Source organism: Talpa europaea, assembly GCF_964194135.1.
Source record: "Talpa europaea genome assembly, chromosome: 8".
Taxonomy (NCBI): domain Eukaryota; kingdom Metazoa; phylum Chordata; class Mammalia; order Eulipotyphla; family Talpidae; genus Talpa; species Talpa europaea.
Window position 1 is genome coordinate 24,502,929 of NC_140075.1, and position 17,452 is coordinate 24,520,380.

The window sequence follows — 17,452 nt, forward strand, 5'->3', positions numbered from 1 at the left end:
GCTGTGCTTAACCCCTTGCGCCACCAGGGCGGCCCCTAAAGTGATATATAAATTTAACACAATCCCCATCAAAATACCAACAATATTCTTCAAAGAATTGGAACAAAAAACACTAAAATTTATATGGGAAACCTAAAGGGCCTAGCATAGCCAGGTAATTCTGAGGGAAAAGGAGAGAAATGGAGGCATCACTTTATCTGACTTTACACTGCAAAGCAGTAGTACTAAAAACAATACCGTGTTGGCATAAAAATAGACACATGGATGAAAGAAGCAAAATTAAAACCCAGAAATAAATCCATATAAATAGCAAGACTTAATTTATGGGTGCTAGGAAAACCAGAGTGACATGTGAAAGAATGAAGTTATACTACTCTCTAATCCATGCACAAAGGTAAATTCCAAAATGAGTTAAATTTAGAGGTAAGACCTGCAACAAAGTTATAGAAGAAAACACTGGTGATGTGTTCTGTGACATCAGTGCTAAAGATTTTTAAAATTTCAGTCTTGACCCCTATGGCTAGTGAATAAAATTTTAAAACTTACACAGTGAAAGAAAATATAAGTACATTAGAAAAAAATCCTGCTGGGGCCTCCCTGGTGGCACGGGGTGAGGGAGGAGGGGGTTTTAAAGACAGCGTTATCAAGCTATTGCCAGCCACTGCAGCACGAGTTCAATTCCTGGCTGCCAGGGAGGTGACCCACATGGCACAGCAGACCTCTCCTGCTTTGTCCACAGCGCCCCTCAGCAGTGTATTTCAGTAGATGTGCCTGTTCTTCTCCCCACTCTCCTTAGTGAGTTCTCTCACCCCCCTCCTCTGGCTTACACCCCAGTTCTTATATGCATAAACAAATAAATATTAAAAAAAAAAGAAATCCTACTGAATGGGAGAAAAATATTTACACATTACATAACCTACAAGGGGTAATATCCAAGACAAAAAATTTATACAATTCAGTGGTAGAAAAACAACCTAATTAAATGATCTGAACAGCCACTTCACAGCCAACAGATACCTAGAAAAGTGTACATTGTTTCCAATAAGAGAAATACAGGTTAAAACAATGGTGAGGTATCATCTCATATTCGTCAGAATGGCACTTTTAAAAATATATATTTAAAGAACAGGTTTATTAGGAAAGGGACAAAAGAGTAAAAGACTTGCATAGACACAGGCGGGCAGGTTTGCTGAGAGGGGCCTGTGTGGGCTCCCAGCTAGCAGTGCTGGAGAGGATGTGGAGAAAGAGGAACCCTATTACACTGCTGGTGGAGTTGTAAACTGGTGTAGTCATTATGAAAGACATCTGGATTCACACTAAAAAATGGAAAAACCCAGCAATTCCACTTTTAGACATCTACCCAAGAAGGTGAGGCCACTTATATATACAAGAACTGGGGTGTAGGCCAGAGGTGTGGGGGGTGAGAAGATTCACCAGACACAGAGTGGGGAGCAGAACAGGCAGATCTACTGAAATACACTGCTGAGGGCAGCAGTGGGCGAGACAGGAGAGGTCTGCTGTGCCATATGTGGGTAGCTCCCTGCCCAAGGATCGAACTCAGGCTACAGACTTAACCCCTAGGCCACCAGGGAAGCCCAGGTCGGTGCTTTCTTCACAGGGCATCCACGTGCCTCATGCTCTAGAGCGTTGCACCATAGCCACCTCCTGGTTTATCACTCTTTCACACATTCTCGACGACAGAGGGAACATATTCTTGGATGTTTCTGTTATTTCCACACATTTGCTCCATCTTCCTGGAATGATTTAAGCAAATGCTCTTCCCGTATGACTGCCCTCAAATCACATCTTCCTTAATGGCTCCTTCATTACATTCTCCAGGGAATGGAATGGAAACACACCCTCTCACATCTCTTTGTCCATACCTTTACTATAATACTTGAGCCACGTGGACATGATTACTTGTCTTACCTGTGCATGCCACAAGCCCCTTACAGGTAGCTGCTGTGTTCTGTTCGTGTTGTATATTCCCCATGCCTGCCATAGTTCAGCACAAGTGCTCAGTAAATATTTGTTAAATTAATATGTTGGTTAATTAAAGGGTGATACAAGGCAGCACATACTCAACAGTTCAGAGGAAGATTAAACCTGCTAGAAAATGAAACACCAGGGTTAGGCCTGGTAAGAAGCAGCTCTTAAGTTGGGCCATTGAAAGATGTAGAAGTTAGGAAGTGGAGAAGGAGGAGTTTTCTGTGAAAAATAGATAGAAGCAAAGATGTATGGGTCTGCAGTCAAGACTCATAAAGCATTCCAGAGTGTGTAGAGCAGAGGGCTCATGCCTGAGAACAGCAAAACATCAGGGATGAGAGGTAAGCTGTTGGAGTAAGGTGTCAGGTTATAAAGGGATTTAAATGCCAGGATGAGGTTTATAGAATCCATCCTATGGTCCAGACAGATAAACCAGGATCTTTTCATCTGTGTTCAAGCTTTTTGTCTCCCCTCCGGCTACCACGCCTTCTGCATCTGGCCTAAGAACAGAAGTGGGGGAATAGAGGCCACTTCCGCAAAGGTGGCCCCTTCCCTTTACCTTGAACTTGCCGCAGTTCCCCACACAGGGCATTAGGGTGTGAAAAAGAAAGGCGTGAGAATGATCTTCTAAAATGGTTGGGAACTCCTGGCACTGTCCCTTGGAGACCTTTGAAAGTGTTGGGTTTGTTTTTTCAACAGTGAAATAACCTGATCAGGCAAAATTTTAGGATTATTAGTGGCGGGGGTGGGTGGGTGGGAATGCAGGATTGTTTAAAAATGGAAAAATTGGTCATGAGGAGAATAATTGAACTATTTTTGTGATCCAGGTTGGAAAGGATATGACTCTAAATGATGCCAGTGCACTGGAAAAGGAGGTTGGTTTGGAAGTCACAATCCACTGAACTTAGTGAATGAGGGAAAAGGAAGAATCAAAAGTTAGAAAATACGTACGCTGACTGGTTCTGCTGCTTTCCCCTATTTTTTTGGTCAATTACAACATTATTTTTCGCCTCTCTCTATTAAGTATATTTTACATTATGTTTTATGTGTAATATATGTGTATGTGTGAAGAGGATAATTTATATATTATTATACATTATGTATAATAGATACCTAATGTCATATATAGATATATTATTAGATATTTATTTCCTATGTCACCTTTATGACTTCTCCACTAGTTATGTCCTTATGATCGTTCCTTCTGACTAGGATGTTTCCCTTTCTCCATTTTCTCTCATCCATTCTACTTTTTGATAAACAATCTGTCCCTCAAGGTGTAGCTCAGTTAACCCCTTAACATCATTGCAGACCTTTTTCTTTCTTTTTTTGATTAAACAATATCTGTACCTATACTTAACAATTATTTTCATTGTTTCATGATTGTGTATTTTTTAAAAGATTTTATTTATTTATGCATATAAGAACTGGGGTAAAGGCCAGAGGTGTGGGGGTGAGAGGATTCACCAGAGACAGAGTGGGGAACAGAACAGGCAGACTGACGAAATACACTGCTGAGGGGAGCAGCAGGCACGGCAGGAGAGGTCTGCTGCACTATGTGGGTAGCTCCCTGGCCGATCAGGGATCAAACTTGTGCTGCAGAGGGTGCAGATAGCTTCACAGTGCTGTGCTTAACTCCTTGCACCACCAGGGAGGCCCGGTTTGTGTATTTCTTTGCTTCCCAAACTTCTTGAAGACAAAGGGTCACTCTTTTGGTATCTGTAGTGTGTAGCATAGTACCTGACGTATACTAGGCATTCAGAGTTTTGGTTGAATAATAACAGCCACCCATTAGCACTATCCTAGAGACCATGCATTGTTTTTGCGTACAGAAATTACATTGGTCTAATAGTGCTTGCCTCTGTCTAATAAATCGTTGCATTTTATATTTTGTACTCATGTTTCCTTAACTGAAATACTGCTTCAGTTTTTTTTTTTTAATTTTTTTATAGAGACATGTTTATTTATTTATTTATTTGCTTGTTTGGTTTTTGTTTATACAAGCACTGGGTACAGTCAGAAGCGCGGGAGGGTGAGAGAATTCACCAGAGCCAGAGCGGGGAGCAGAGCAGGCAGAAGGACCGAAGTACACAGCTGAGGGGAGCAGCGGGCGACAGGAGAGGTCTGTGCGCCATGTGGGACCCTCCTCCGGTGGCTGGGGAGCAGCCGGGGATCGAACCGGCGCCGCAGAGGCTGCGGGCAGGTTCGCAACCCAGCGCTCAACCGCTGCGCCACCGGGGAGGCCCCATGCTTCAGTTTTTAGACTTGTACATAGAGAAGTTCAGTTGTTTTCCATCTCCTTTAGACTTCTAAGACTTTCCCTGATATGACCTAGCCCTTCTAAGCCTTTCTTCCTCCCTGTGATTTTGAATTATTTTTAAGGTTTTTAACAGTTCTACTTAAAACTCAGATTGCCTTGATCTAAGTTACTTGAATTTGGGCCCTTGATGCACCACAGAGTATACCACAGGTTGTTGGCTATACCACCAAGTTATTTCTGTTTTCTCTCAGCTGATTTCTTCAGAAGCATGACACTATTTCTTCACAGGATTGTGGTACATATGTAGTACCATAGCAGTAGGCAGTTTTCCCTAAATTTGTCATTTAGAGATTACCTTTAAAATCTTTACATTTTTATGTATTACCTTTGCATTTAGTATTTTTTTAAATCGAGTCACTGCTTTTTTATTTCTTTCATAAAGGAAACTTTGTCACTAAATGAAATACCAGCATGCTTGCCATAAATAGGGTGTAAACTAAAAATAGATATAATACAAGCCATATTAATCTTGCTAGATACTGTTGCCAAGCAGAAGCTCTGAACACTTTAAAAGAGAGATCAAGTTTTGAAGAGATGTTAAATTCTAATGCACACATAGGAAAAAAATATATGATAAAGGCTTCGTCTCTTAACAGGGTTAGTGGCAGGGTGGAGAGAGAAAGTGGATCACACCCTGATAATCTAGTCACAGTTAAGACTTACCAAGGTGTTTAGGACAAAACGAATTCAATAAATTTTTCAAGATAAAATTATAGTAAGTATTCATGAATACTTGTAGAACTAATCAAATAATCTTATAGGACTAACCAAAAGTAATACATATAAAAATAACAAAATACTTTGGTTACTGACCTTTTTAAATATTAAAGTCAGGATCATATTTACTGTTCTAGGTGGATGATGTTTATCTCTTGCTCCTTTCTCTATTCTTTCAGCCCTGCTTCTGTATTGGAGTCTATAGTCGCATGAACTGTCCTTCACCTTATTTAAGGAGGGTGGGCTGTAGAGGTGGGAGGGGGGGCTGGATCTTCCTAAGGTAAGTACTGTTTCTGAACTCTTAATGTTGCGGTAGACATGATATGATCATTTGTGGACACTGTAGCTACACACACTAAATACTTATTGCTGACCTACAATTTATTTTATAAATGTCTTATTGTAATTTCTTTTACCTTTGTTATTTGATCCCTTTATAATTGAGTTACCTAGAGTAACTAGTGTTCATTTTTACACCTGAATTTATGAACAACTAGCATAATGTAATAGAAAAATCAGAATCCAGGTCAGAATCAAATGAAATGTATGAATACATTTTAAAAGCTATAAAATGCTATTAAATAGGATACTATTATTACTGACATTCTTTTATAGTTTTGTATGTTTGACTCTTCAACTAGATTATGAGCCTCTTAATGTCAAGACATATACTCATTCCTTTATTTTTGTGTAGAAGAACTGGGGTGTAGGGCAGAAGTATGGCATGAGAGCACTCACCAAGACAGAGTGGGGAGCAGAACAGGTAGATCTACTGAAACACACTGCTGAGGGGAGCCGCGGGCAAGTCAGGAGAGGTCTGCTGTGCCATGTGGGTAGCTCCCTGGTCCAGGATCAAACTCGTGCTGCAGTGGCCGTGGACAGCTTCATAGATTGTGTCTCAACCCCTTGCACCACCAGGGAGGCCCTCTTGTGTGTTTTTCACTGCCTCATTTTTACTTCTTGACAGTTGCATGACCATCACAGTAGGCTTCCCTTCACATTCTTTATTCATCATCACCGTCATGGCTTTTTCCCATTCTTCTACAACTCAGTATATGGTATCTCTGTTCATCTAATTCCTCTGGAAGAGAACTTTGTCTTCTTTAATTCACTGTCATCCCATCTCTAATCTATGAGCATGCTAATCTGTGAGTCCTTCCTTTGAAGCATACCTGGCATCTCACAACTTTCAGAACCTCTACTACTTTTGACCTGATCCAAACTACCATTGTTTTTTTCTTTAATCATTGCAAACGCCCTGTTTTTTACTTCTCTTGCTTCAAGGTCTTTGCTCTAACTGTCGCCTCTACCTATATAATGTTCTTTCTGTCAATATTTTTATAACTAGATATCTCCCTTTAAGTGTCTGGGCAATTGTCATATTGCCAACAGAACTTTTTAGAATGAGTATTTTAAATTAGCACACTAACCATCCTTGCTGCCCTCCTCTCCCACCCCTCACCCCCCAAATCCTCTCTATTCTCTTACTCTTTTTTAAAATTTTTTTTTAAAGATTTGTGTGTTTATGCATACAAGAGCTGGTGTGCAGGCCAGAGGTACGGAGGGTGAGAAGATTCACCAGAGACAGAGTGGGGAACAAAACAGGCAGATCTACTGAAATACACTGCTGAGGGGAGTGGAGGGCGGGGCAGGAGAGGTCTGCTGCGCCATGTTGGTTGCTCCCTGGCCAGGGAGCAAACTCATGCTGCAGTGGCTGCTGATAGCTTCACGGTGGTGTGCTTAACCCCTTGTGCCACCAGGGAGGCCCTAAAATTACATTCTTATATTAAAAAGTAAGAATCATTTGACCCTCCTTTATGATGTGGGCTAGAAACAAAGAACTAAATGACTTAACTTTTATATGCATTGCTCTACCTTTCCATCTTACCTTTGCCTAAAATTGCCTGGTATTTTTCACCCTTCTAGTCAGTTAAAGCCCAGTTAATTACATGCAAACATTTCTAAATCTATCTGGTTTCACTGCAGTAAATTTAAAATCTATATAAAAAGAACAGACCTTCAGACCTTACCTTATTTCAACTTGTTTTATCTCTTAAGTGTCCCATCATAGTTAGAACCTACCTTTAGAATCTAATAAACATGAATGTTAGAATAATTGTCTTTAATTTCATCTTTCATCATCTTTGCCTAATTTTGAGTCAAAATAGTTTCTTAAGAATAATGTTGCTTTGGTTTTTTGAAAGTGATTTTAGATGTTTAAAATCCTGAAATCATTTTTGTAGTATGTCCAGATAATGCAGGCCATACCATAACCTTATTGGCCCAGTGTATATGCACTTAGTTATGCCTACTTCTTTTTCTATCTTTAATGAAGACTAAAACCTTTTATACTGACTTTCAGATGCTAGATGCAGGTCAACTCTAGTTTATTTCAAATTCTCTATCAAAAATGCTAGATGAAGTGATTATCAAAGGAAATTCAGAAAAAGATTATTGTTATGGACAAGCTGAGAGAAATAAGGCTCTCAGAAAAACTTTTTCCAGAGACAGTTCTGCAAGTGAGTACCATGCGCAATCATTTTTTCCGCTCTCTAGTCTCCAGGGCATATGGCAAGAAACTAAATAAAATATCTATTCCCTACCATTTACCCAGGATAAGTTAAGTATGTTGAGCAAATGTCCATTTGTAAAACTACTCATTACTGTTAAAAGGAAATATTTTCAGGTCATTTTTTCTGATTGCATTTATCTGTTGTGAAAAGGTATATGTTTCTGTTTTTCACATGAACCACCATTTTGACTGGTAGAGTATCACGCAGACTTGCTAATATGGCCTGGTTGCATTATGACCCAGGAGTACCTGGATTTATGAAAGCTATTGGAGGATAAAAATAGTTGCATTATTGGGAATTTGTACTTATTACAGTAGCAAATAAGATATTACAGTAGCAAATAGATATTACAGTAGCAAATAAGATTTGTACTTATTACAGTAGCAGATAAGATATTACAGTAGCAAATAGATATTACAGTAGCAAATAAGATTTGTACTTATTACAGTAGCAAATAAGATAAACGTTATTTTTTAGTAATATTTAGGACAATCTTAGACAAACTTTTACTTACCAGTAAAAATGTTAAATGGAAGAGTTCAGATATAGGACAATAGAAAGTAGAAAGGTGGGCCTCCCTTGTGGTGCAAGGGGTTAAGACGCAGCACTGTGAAGCTATCCCACAGCCACTGCAGCACGAGTTTGATCCCCGGGCTGGTAAGGTGACCTGGTGAGGTGACCGACATGATGCAGCAGATCTCTCCTGCCTCACCCGCTGCTCGCCCCAGCAGTGTATTTCAGTAGATCTGCCTGTCCTGCTTCCCACTCTTTCTCTGGTGAATCCTCTCACCCCCCACACCTCTGGCCTGTACCTCAGTTCTTGTATGCATAAATAAATTAAAAAAAAAAAAAGAAAGTAGAAAGGTACCCAGCCATATCTCAGAGTGTTATCAGGTTGACTGTATTATGTGGATTGCATACCTAGAAACTCTCTTCAATTTAAATCCACTTACCAATTGTGATTTTTATAGGCATGGGTAATTTCATTCCAGTGGCTTTATTTCCTTGTTTCAGCTTTTGATATATTAATGAAACATTTGCAGGTTGTTGGAGGTTTGTCTTCAAATTAGTATCAACTAAAGAGTGCCTTGCACTCCTTTAATTATAATAAATGAAAACCAAAATTGAACTTATAGAGAACTACACAAAAAATTTACTTCTACTCATCTCAAATATAGGAGGACATTCAAAGGAAGAGCATTGGCTTGCTAGAAAATGCACATATATCATGTATGCACAGCTCAGAAGGCAAGGAGAAATATACAGTACATAAAGAGGCATTCTTTTTTCTTTTTTCTTTTTTTTTAAAGATTTATTTATTTATGCATACGAAAACCCGGGTACAGGCCAGAGATGTGGGATGTGAGAGGATTCGCCAGAGAGAGAGTGGGGAGCAGAACAGGCAGGTAGACCGAAATACACTGCTGAGGGGAGCAGCAGGCGAGATCTGCCGCACGATCTGGGTATCTCCCTGGTGGGCTGGGAATCAAACCCGCGCTGCAGAGGCTGTGGACAGCTTCACAGCGCTGCGCTCAACCCACTGTGCCACCAGGGAGGCCCTTATTACTTTTTTTAAAAAAGATTTATTTATTTATACATACAAGAACTGGGGCACAGGCAAGAGGTGTGTGGGGGGTGGGTGAGAGGATTCACCAGAGAGAGAGTGGGAAGCAGGACATGTAGATCTACTGAAATACACTGCTGAGGGGAGCAGTGGGCATGAGGTCTGCTGTGCCATGTGGGTTAGCTCTCTAGCCGGGGATGGAACTCAGGCTGCAGTGGCTGGAGATAGCTGGATCGGGCTGTGTCTTTAACCCCTGCGCCACCAGGGAGGCCCTTTATTACTTCAGTGTTATAGACCTAAGAGTAGACTTGCTGGTTCACAAGGTAATTCTGTTGTTTGGCTTTTCAAAGAAGATATGTAATTATTTTTTATAATAGCATATTTTATTATTACTATCTTTTCATTAATGTTTCTTTAGCATTGAAAAGTGGGGTTGTTGTTTTGTTTTTTTAGTTTATTTCCTTGATTGACTTTTGTTGGGTTTTTAAAAAATATTTGTTTTGATCATTCATTTTTTCCCTTTCTTTTCAATTGTTTGTTTTTCAGACCCGAGTCAGAACTCCATCACAGGGGAACACAGCCAACTGTTAGGTATAGTATTACTGTGGGGATTGACTCTCTAAAGCCACCCTTTCCCCACGTACAGTAAGAGACACTACTCTCTCTGTAATTTCATTTTATATACCCTTCTTTTCTACTTTTCATTTCTCAACTTTCCCCCCTACTGTTTCTATTCCCAGCCTGGTGAGTTTTGGGAAATAACTTCTGCAATTGATTGCTGAAACTCAATTTAGTTACACTGAAAAGTAATTTTACATGTTCTGAGATTTAAAAAAAAATCCATAAGAAGTAGCACTTCTTTTTATCTATATAATTTTGAAAAGAAGGTATAAGACTTTATACTACCTTGAACTTTGCAACTATTTTGCTTTTAATTACTTTTCTTGATCCTTTGATCACCTTCATTTTAGTTACTGACAGTACTTCATAAACTTCATGGTCTTGAATAAGCCATAGACATTAATATTCCAGTTCCTTATCTGTAAAAGATGTTTAGAAATTAATTGATTTCTTATAGATAGTACATCAGAGTAAGCTTATAATTTGATAAGAATTTTACATCTAAGGACTGATAATTTTTTTTAAATATATGGTATACTTTGTTGAGGAATTCAGACAATACAAAAGTATATATAAAGAAGGTAGAAGTCCCCACCACCTCACCTCTATGCCCCTAGTATTCTGGCTACTGATACCTTCTTGGGAATTCTAGAAAATTATAATTATACATTTTTGTGTTATGTGTCAGTGTGTAACTCTCCCCCCACCCCTTTTCTATTAATGGAATTATACAGGTTATTCTGTGACTTCCTTTTTTCACTTGACGTTTTATCTTGGACATCTTATATCAGTACATAAGGATCTGCTTCATTTCTTTGTGATGGAATACTATTCCATTGTATTCCTGTATTATGATTTTACTCAGTTCTAAGTTATCTTCAGGTATTTACTGTAACAAATTATGTTGTGGTGAGCATCCTACACACTCCTCCTTGCATTCTCATTTCCAGTATATTTGTTGGATAAATGCCTAACAGCAAAATTTTTTGGCCCAAGGCTACATACATTTTCAAAAAGAAAACATCAGCTTAACTGCCATCAATAAGGAGTATGGAGGCATGCTCAGCTCTCTAGCATCAGAAATAGTTGTTGTCAGTCTCAGTGTTTTTTTATCTAGTTGGCGAAAATAACATCTGTGGGTTTTGGGGGTTTTTTTGTTGCTGTTGTTTTTTACTGCTTTAATGCATAAGGCTATTACTTTCAGATATATAAAGAACCATTTTATATTGTGTGTGACTTTTGAGGCTTATTTTGATTTGTACATTTGCTCAACTTTTATGTGCTAGAATGTGTGCAAAAGCAGCTATAGAAAACATAAGCTACCAAAAAAGTCCAAAGGAAGGACATTACTTAACTTGTGTATTAAGGATTCAGAGTATTAGTTGAAGAAACTGGAATAATCTTTTTCTGCTCTTATGTGAAGAATATATGTTTTGGGTCTTAATTCTCATTCCTTTGAGTGAGCTTATGAGATAGAATAGTAGCTGACGGCCTGGCAATCAATAAATATCTGTTAAGTAAGTGGTTTGACATAAATATATATCTAGAGATCTGGTCCCCAGAGTTCTAGTCTTATGGTTTTGGGGGCTGTCACTATTCTCTTTATGGTTTCCTTAGTTTACTGGATAGTTTATTTTAAGCTGTTAAATATTTGTCTTCTCCATATAAAAATTTCATATTTGGAGGAGAAATGGTTTAAGGTTTCATCAAAAGATTTCCCCCCTAAGCTTTAAATTGCTTTTAGTCTCTGATACATGCGTGGAAAGTCGAGAAGTTTGAGAAGTAGTTTATCATCTGACCTGGAGAGGGTGTAGTGGAAGTAGAGAGGAAAGGCCTATCGAATGAAGTGGCCAGTCTTGGGGCTTGGTACTGTGCTGGAGTTGCTAAGCTGAACTTTGTTTCCAGTTCAGTCCTTACCGTAAAAGAGAACACATTGTAGGCAAAAAGTAGTATGTGATGGTGAAGAGTGTCTTGGCAGTACTAGCCAGAAGCTTTAGAGTTTACGGAGATCACTCCGGACAATAATCTCATCTGGCACTCTACAGTTTCGTTCAGTTTCAAACAAACCTGGGCGTTTATCACGTGTTCCAGTTAGATCTCAGTGAGTTCATCCTGCTACACGGGTGTTCTCTTCTAAGTTCATTAGGTCAGATTTTATTCTCCTTTTTTCTTGTGCTTTTAATAACTATCATTTTCTGTTTTCCATCCTAAGTATTTTTGTTTTAACTATGTCTTAAAAATTCTTAAACGACTTAAAAAAAAAAAAAAACAACTTTGAGTTTGCCAAAAAGCAAAAAGTGATTTCTTGTTGTAAAGCATTAGCAGCTTGAACTAAAATCTTGCCAGTTTACTATTAAAACCTCATTTAGAATTATTTGGCCTAGTGGGTGAGAAACTGGTTCAGTTGTTTTTCCTGTTGAATAGAATTGATAGTCATCTTTCAAACCTAAATGTTTTTTCTGTCAACAGGGGGCAGTGATTTTAATGTACCTACTGTTCCCACTGACTGAGATCTCTTATAAAAGCAAAGATCAGGCTGAGGCGATATATGAAAGGGTGAAATTGTATTGTGATAAGGATTCAAGCTGTAGTCTTATTATTTATGAAGTGTGTGTATGTTTGTGTGTGTATGTGTGTTTAATTTAAAACTTTATGAAAGCAAGCAAACAGATGAGCATTGGGCCCTGGCATTTTTAAAAGTTTTACCAAGTTTTACATTGAAGGAAAAATAATTCCACTCTTTATAATTTCTCCCAAGGAATGGAAAAATAAGTAACCCCTCCCCAACTCAGTTGAAGCTTATATAACCTTCATAACAAAACTTAACAGTGACAATATGAGAAAAGTTTAGAACAGTTTTACTTATGAGCACAGATACAAATATTCTAAGCAAAACATTTGCAATCTAAATCAAGCAATATATATTTTTAGTTATCCCTGTGACCAAAGTGGATTTCTACTAAAAATACATGGTTGGCTTACAGTTAAAAATCAATTTATATTATTTAGTATATTAATAGGTTAGAAAGTAAACATCATTCATCTTAGGATGCACAAAAAGCATTCAGTTTGAAATATGTCTAATATTTAAGCTTATGAATTGGTAATGATAGTTAAAGAAATTGATCATCATAGGAGTATTCTTTTTTTTTAAGATTTATTTATTTATGCACAGAAGAACTGGGGTACAAGCCAGAGGTTTGGGGATGTGAGAGGATTCACCAGAAACAGAGTGGGGAGCAGAACTGGCAGATCTACTGAAATACACTGCTGAGGGGAGCAGCGGGCGAGTCAGGAGAGGTCTGCTGCGCCATGTGGGTCAACTCCCTGGCCGGGGATTGAACTTGGCCTCAGTGGCTGGGGATAGCTTCATAGATTGTGTCTTAACCCCTTGTACCAGGGAGGCCCCATTGGAGTATTGTAATGAATCATTTTATTATTCTAATTGGCCAATAAAGGGACAGATTGAATTATTTATCTTTATACCAGTGGATAAACAAATGGTGTATTAGTGGAAATATCTCTTTATAAATGTATTCCATATTCCATGCCATTTGCAGCAGCATGGATGGAACTGGAAGGGATTATGCTATGAGAAGTAAGTCAGAAGGAGAAAGATAAATATTGGATGGTTTCACTTATAACTTAGATGTGGGATATAGAGAAATCAAACAAAGGGTCAGACAAAGACAGATCTTGAAAACTGACCAAAAAAATCTGGGCTATCAGGAGGTGAGGGGGAGGTGGGAGGAAGTAAGGATGGGATGAGTGAGAAAATTGGAGGGGAAGCACAGGCAACTAGGGTGATGGACTATGGGTATTTTGGTGGTGGGGGAACTGTGTTTACTGGAGAGTTCTGGGGATGGGCGGTGGAGGTTGTGTAATGCTCTAAATGTACTTTCGCCGCTGGGCTGTGCTTCTAGAAATGATTAAAATGTTAAATTTTCTTTAAATAAGTAGTCTAGCTAATAAAGAAGGAAGAATATCTAATAAGTAGATTAAGAATACCAGAACTTTGTAAACGCCTTAGAAAGTAATGGATCTCTAGATATTTATCATCAGTAATTGCTAGTATCGCAAAAAAAAAAAAAGATGACCAGGTGACATACACTTTCTGATGGAACATCAAAACACCACCATGAAGGCAGTTTCCCCCCTTAAATTACTGAATGTGACTAAACCTCTGGACCCAACTGTCAACTTACAGGAACTATAAAAAGCAGAACAACATGTTAAATGGCATCACATGACTTTGTAAACAAATAAATTACAAATAAAAGAGAGAAGGCTAATAGATAAGAGATCTAGCAACCAAAATGTAATTTATAACACTTTTTAGAAGATTTATTATGCATATAAAAACTGGGGTGCAGGCCAGAGTGCAGGGGAAGGGGTGAGAGGATTCGCCTGAGTGGGGAACAGAACAGGCAGTCTGACTGGAATACACTATTGAGGGGAGCATTGGACAGCAACACAGGAGAGGTCTGCTGTGCCATGTGTGGGCCTGTGGTTGAACTTGGGCTGCAGAGGCTGCAGATAGCTTCACTGTGCTGTGTGTAACCCCTTGTGCCACTAGCGAGGCCCAATTTATAACATTTGAGCGATCTTTCATAGTCACATAGTTCAAACTCAACCTTTATGAAAAAATTAAGTGCGTTTAGTGCTTTACTTCCAGCTAACTCAGACCAGCAAAGGCCTTTTGACAAGATCAGGAAGAAGACTAAGGGAGGAATATGAGATTTCTCTTAGGTTCAAACTGTATATAAGTAGTAACAGCAAAAAAATGTATACCATAAAAAATGGAAATCTGAAATCTTCAATAGAATCAATAACAGTGTCATGTCACTTTGGGTTTGACTTGTATAATGGAACACCAATATGTTTCCAATTAATACGAACATTATTTATATAGTAAAATGAGAGAAAACCCTGTAATAGTGACAAATTCATATTGGGGCTGTTAAATTGAAAGCATTGCTCGGACCAGTCTCAGTAGGTATCCTCCAGAGAAATCATTTCAGGATTCTGGATAATCCGAAAACAGCCCTAGGATATAGATTTGGGTCTTGGTTACTGCAGAATAAAAGTTATTTTCTGTTCAGAAACCCTAGAAATTGTACTAACATCTGGAATTTCCTGGGATCAGAGTAGTGATCCAGACTTCTGAAGATGAAGTGATTTCATCTGAAACAGCATGATTTCCCAACAAGATAAGCAGACTGAGAATGATCTGTGCCTTTCATTATCACCACTCCTGATGAGACCTTTGTTCCTTCCCTGGGAAGCCTCCACCTTTTATGATTGTGTACGAGTCATGTTCACCAGTAACGGTGGCACGTGTCACACCACACTTGGTAGGACATTGTTGGAGGCTTCATTGGTCCACTAACTGTAGGCAAAGTCTCCAGGTTCTTACATCCCCTAAAATTAAGCAGAACCAAAGTGTCTGAAAGGTAAGTAACACTCAACATTTGAGCCTAGAGAGCCCTCACCCCCAAATAGAAGTGCCAGTTCTGCATGCAGCAGGGGGATCTGAGCTGCTAGGAACCTGGACCTGTGGACTGCTGTATGGGACAGGATTGTTCTGATGCCAGGTTTTTATAGAAGCACTATTATAAGACTATTGAATAGCAAGAAAATGGCATGCTGCGGCTAGAACCCCTATTCCTGTCAACCTAAAGAGGGATGAATGCTTCTGAGTCTGGAACAAAAAAAAAAACTATAAAATGTCTAAATCAATAAGGCATGCAATTAGGAAGATGAGCACACTGCTCAGAACGGAAGACTGTTCAGAGAGAAGGAAAACAAATATAGCTGCTAGAAAAGAGAAACATCTAATTACTTATATAAAAATGAAGTGATTAACCAGTAGATTAGAAATACATGAAGGGTGTTTATGGCCGGAAAGAAAACTACATGTAGGCATAGTAAAGCTGAAGGACGGCTAAGACCTTAAAAGCCCTTAGGAAAAAAGACAGGTCATCAAAGGAACAACAGAATGACAGAATCTCAACAGCAAAACATAATGTCTTAAAATTTTGTTGAGCTAGAGCTAGGGGAATTTTTCACCATGAAACCTGATCATATGGGGATGGTATGACACCACAGGGGATATTTGGAAATGTTTAGAGGCATTTTATTTTTTTGTTTTAATTGGCATTTCTTTAATGACACGAGTTTCAGTATAATATATTCTTTTTTTGTATATTTTTACATCATTTTTCATTTTTTGTACGATGTATGTATTTTCATCTTGGTTATAGACCCCGTACAATTCCAACCACTCTTGTGTTGATCGTAACTACTGGAGATGCTACTAGCATCTAGTGAGTAGAAGCCAGGAAAGCTCGTAAATATCCTACAGTTAGTTCATTGAACAGTCTTCCACAACAAATACCTATTTGATTTAAAATTCCAGAGTGCTAAGTTTGAGAAACACTCCTGAAGGAATTTTATGGACTGTACCCCAAGTAAGTGGAAATTAAGCTCAGAAGACTAGTACTCTGAAATACAGCAAAATATGTTGAATAAATGAAATGGTAAATGTGGACCTTGAGCCAAACGAGTGTCTTTATGAAATAATTTTAGTGTCTTGTGAAGTAAAAAAAAATTAGGAAAAAAAGACTACTGGAAGTTTTGAACAATAATGTTATGTAAGTCCCAAAGGAGAGAGTGTTGAAAGTGACGCATTTGAAAGTTTTTGTGGTGTTTGGGAGGATGACAAGATACTGTTTAAGCTTACTTAACTGCTTTAAATAAAAATATGTGGGAAAATCTCAATTGCAAAAACACTGTAGGAAGTCCAGGAGAGGAGAAAATATAGAATAAGGGGTAAAGAAATAACTAAGAGGGCCTCCCCGGTGGCGCAGTGGTTGAGCGCTGGGTTGTGTAGCTGCCCGCAGCCTCTGCAGCGCCGGTTCGATCCCCAGCTGTTCCCCGGCCACCGGAGGAGCGTCTCACATGGTGTGCAGACCTCTCCTGCCACCCGCTGCTCCCCTCAGCAGTGTATTTCGTCAGTCGGCCTGCTCTGCTCTCCACTCTGGCTCTCGTGAATTCTCTCACCCTCCTGCGCTTCTGACTGTACCCAGTGCTTGTGTAAATAAATAAAAATAAATCTTAAAAAAAAAAGAAAGAAAGAAAAATAACTAAGAAATCAGAAAAAGAGAATGGGAGTAAATGATAAAATAGAAATTAAAAGATGATAGAATACAGTTCAAATATATCAACTATTGAGGCATGGACTAAACTTGACAATTTTAAAGACAGATTGTCAGATTTTTTTTAAAAAATCTGGCTAATTGCTATTTACAAGAGATCTACCTAAAGCATAAGGACCCAGGAAAAGCAGAAAGTTGAAAGATAGGAAAAAAAGGTCATTTCACCAAATGATAGTACAATTATCTTTTTCCTTTTCCTGTCTTAGGATTTATTCTGCCTTCTTCCTTGCTTCCTAAAATAGATAGTTAGCTCATGTAATTTTTATTTTTCCTTTGCTAATGTAGATTTTAAGGCAGTAACTTTCCTTTGAAGTTATACTTTTGCTACATCCTACAAATTTTAATAAGGAGTGCTTTCACTGTCATTCAATTTTTGTCTTTTAATCTTTGATCCTTGAGTTATTTAGCAGGGTTTTTTTTTAATTTCTAAATTTGCAAGGATTTTTAAAATTTA

General features: G+C 38.5%; 1 protein-coding gene across 4 annotated transcripts in view; it reads left to right on the forward strand.

Annotated features, from left to right (window-relative positions):
• The window catches only part of SLC12A6 (solute carrier family 12 member 6), a gene marked incomplete at its 3' end in the record, with an annotated part of 94,337 nt that overhangs the window by 37,029 nt on the left and 39,856 nt on the right, over window positions 1-17,452 (forward strand). For 3 of the 4 annotated variants that reach the window (XM_084241108.1, XM_084241109.1, XM_084241111.1), the window contains exon 2: window positions 9,707-9,751. The exons of the other annotated variant lie outside the window; for it this stretch is intronic. In XM_084241108.1, coding sequence (XP_084097234.1) covers window positions 9,707-9,751 — 45 coding nt within the window. The remainder of the gene's footprint in view (window positions 1-9,706; window positions 9,752-17,452) is intronic. 4 annotated transcript variants of the gene reach the window in all.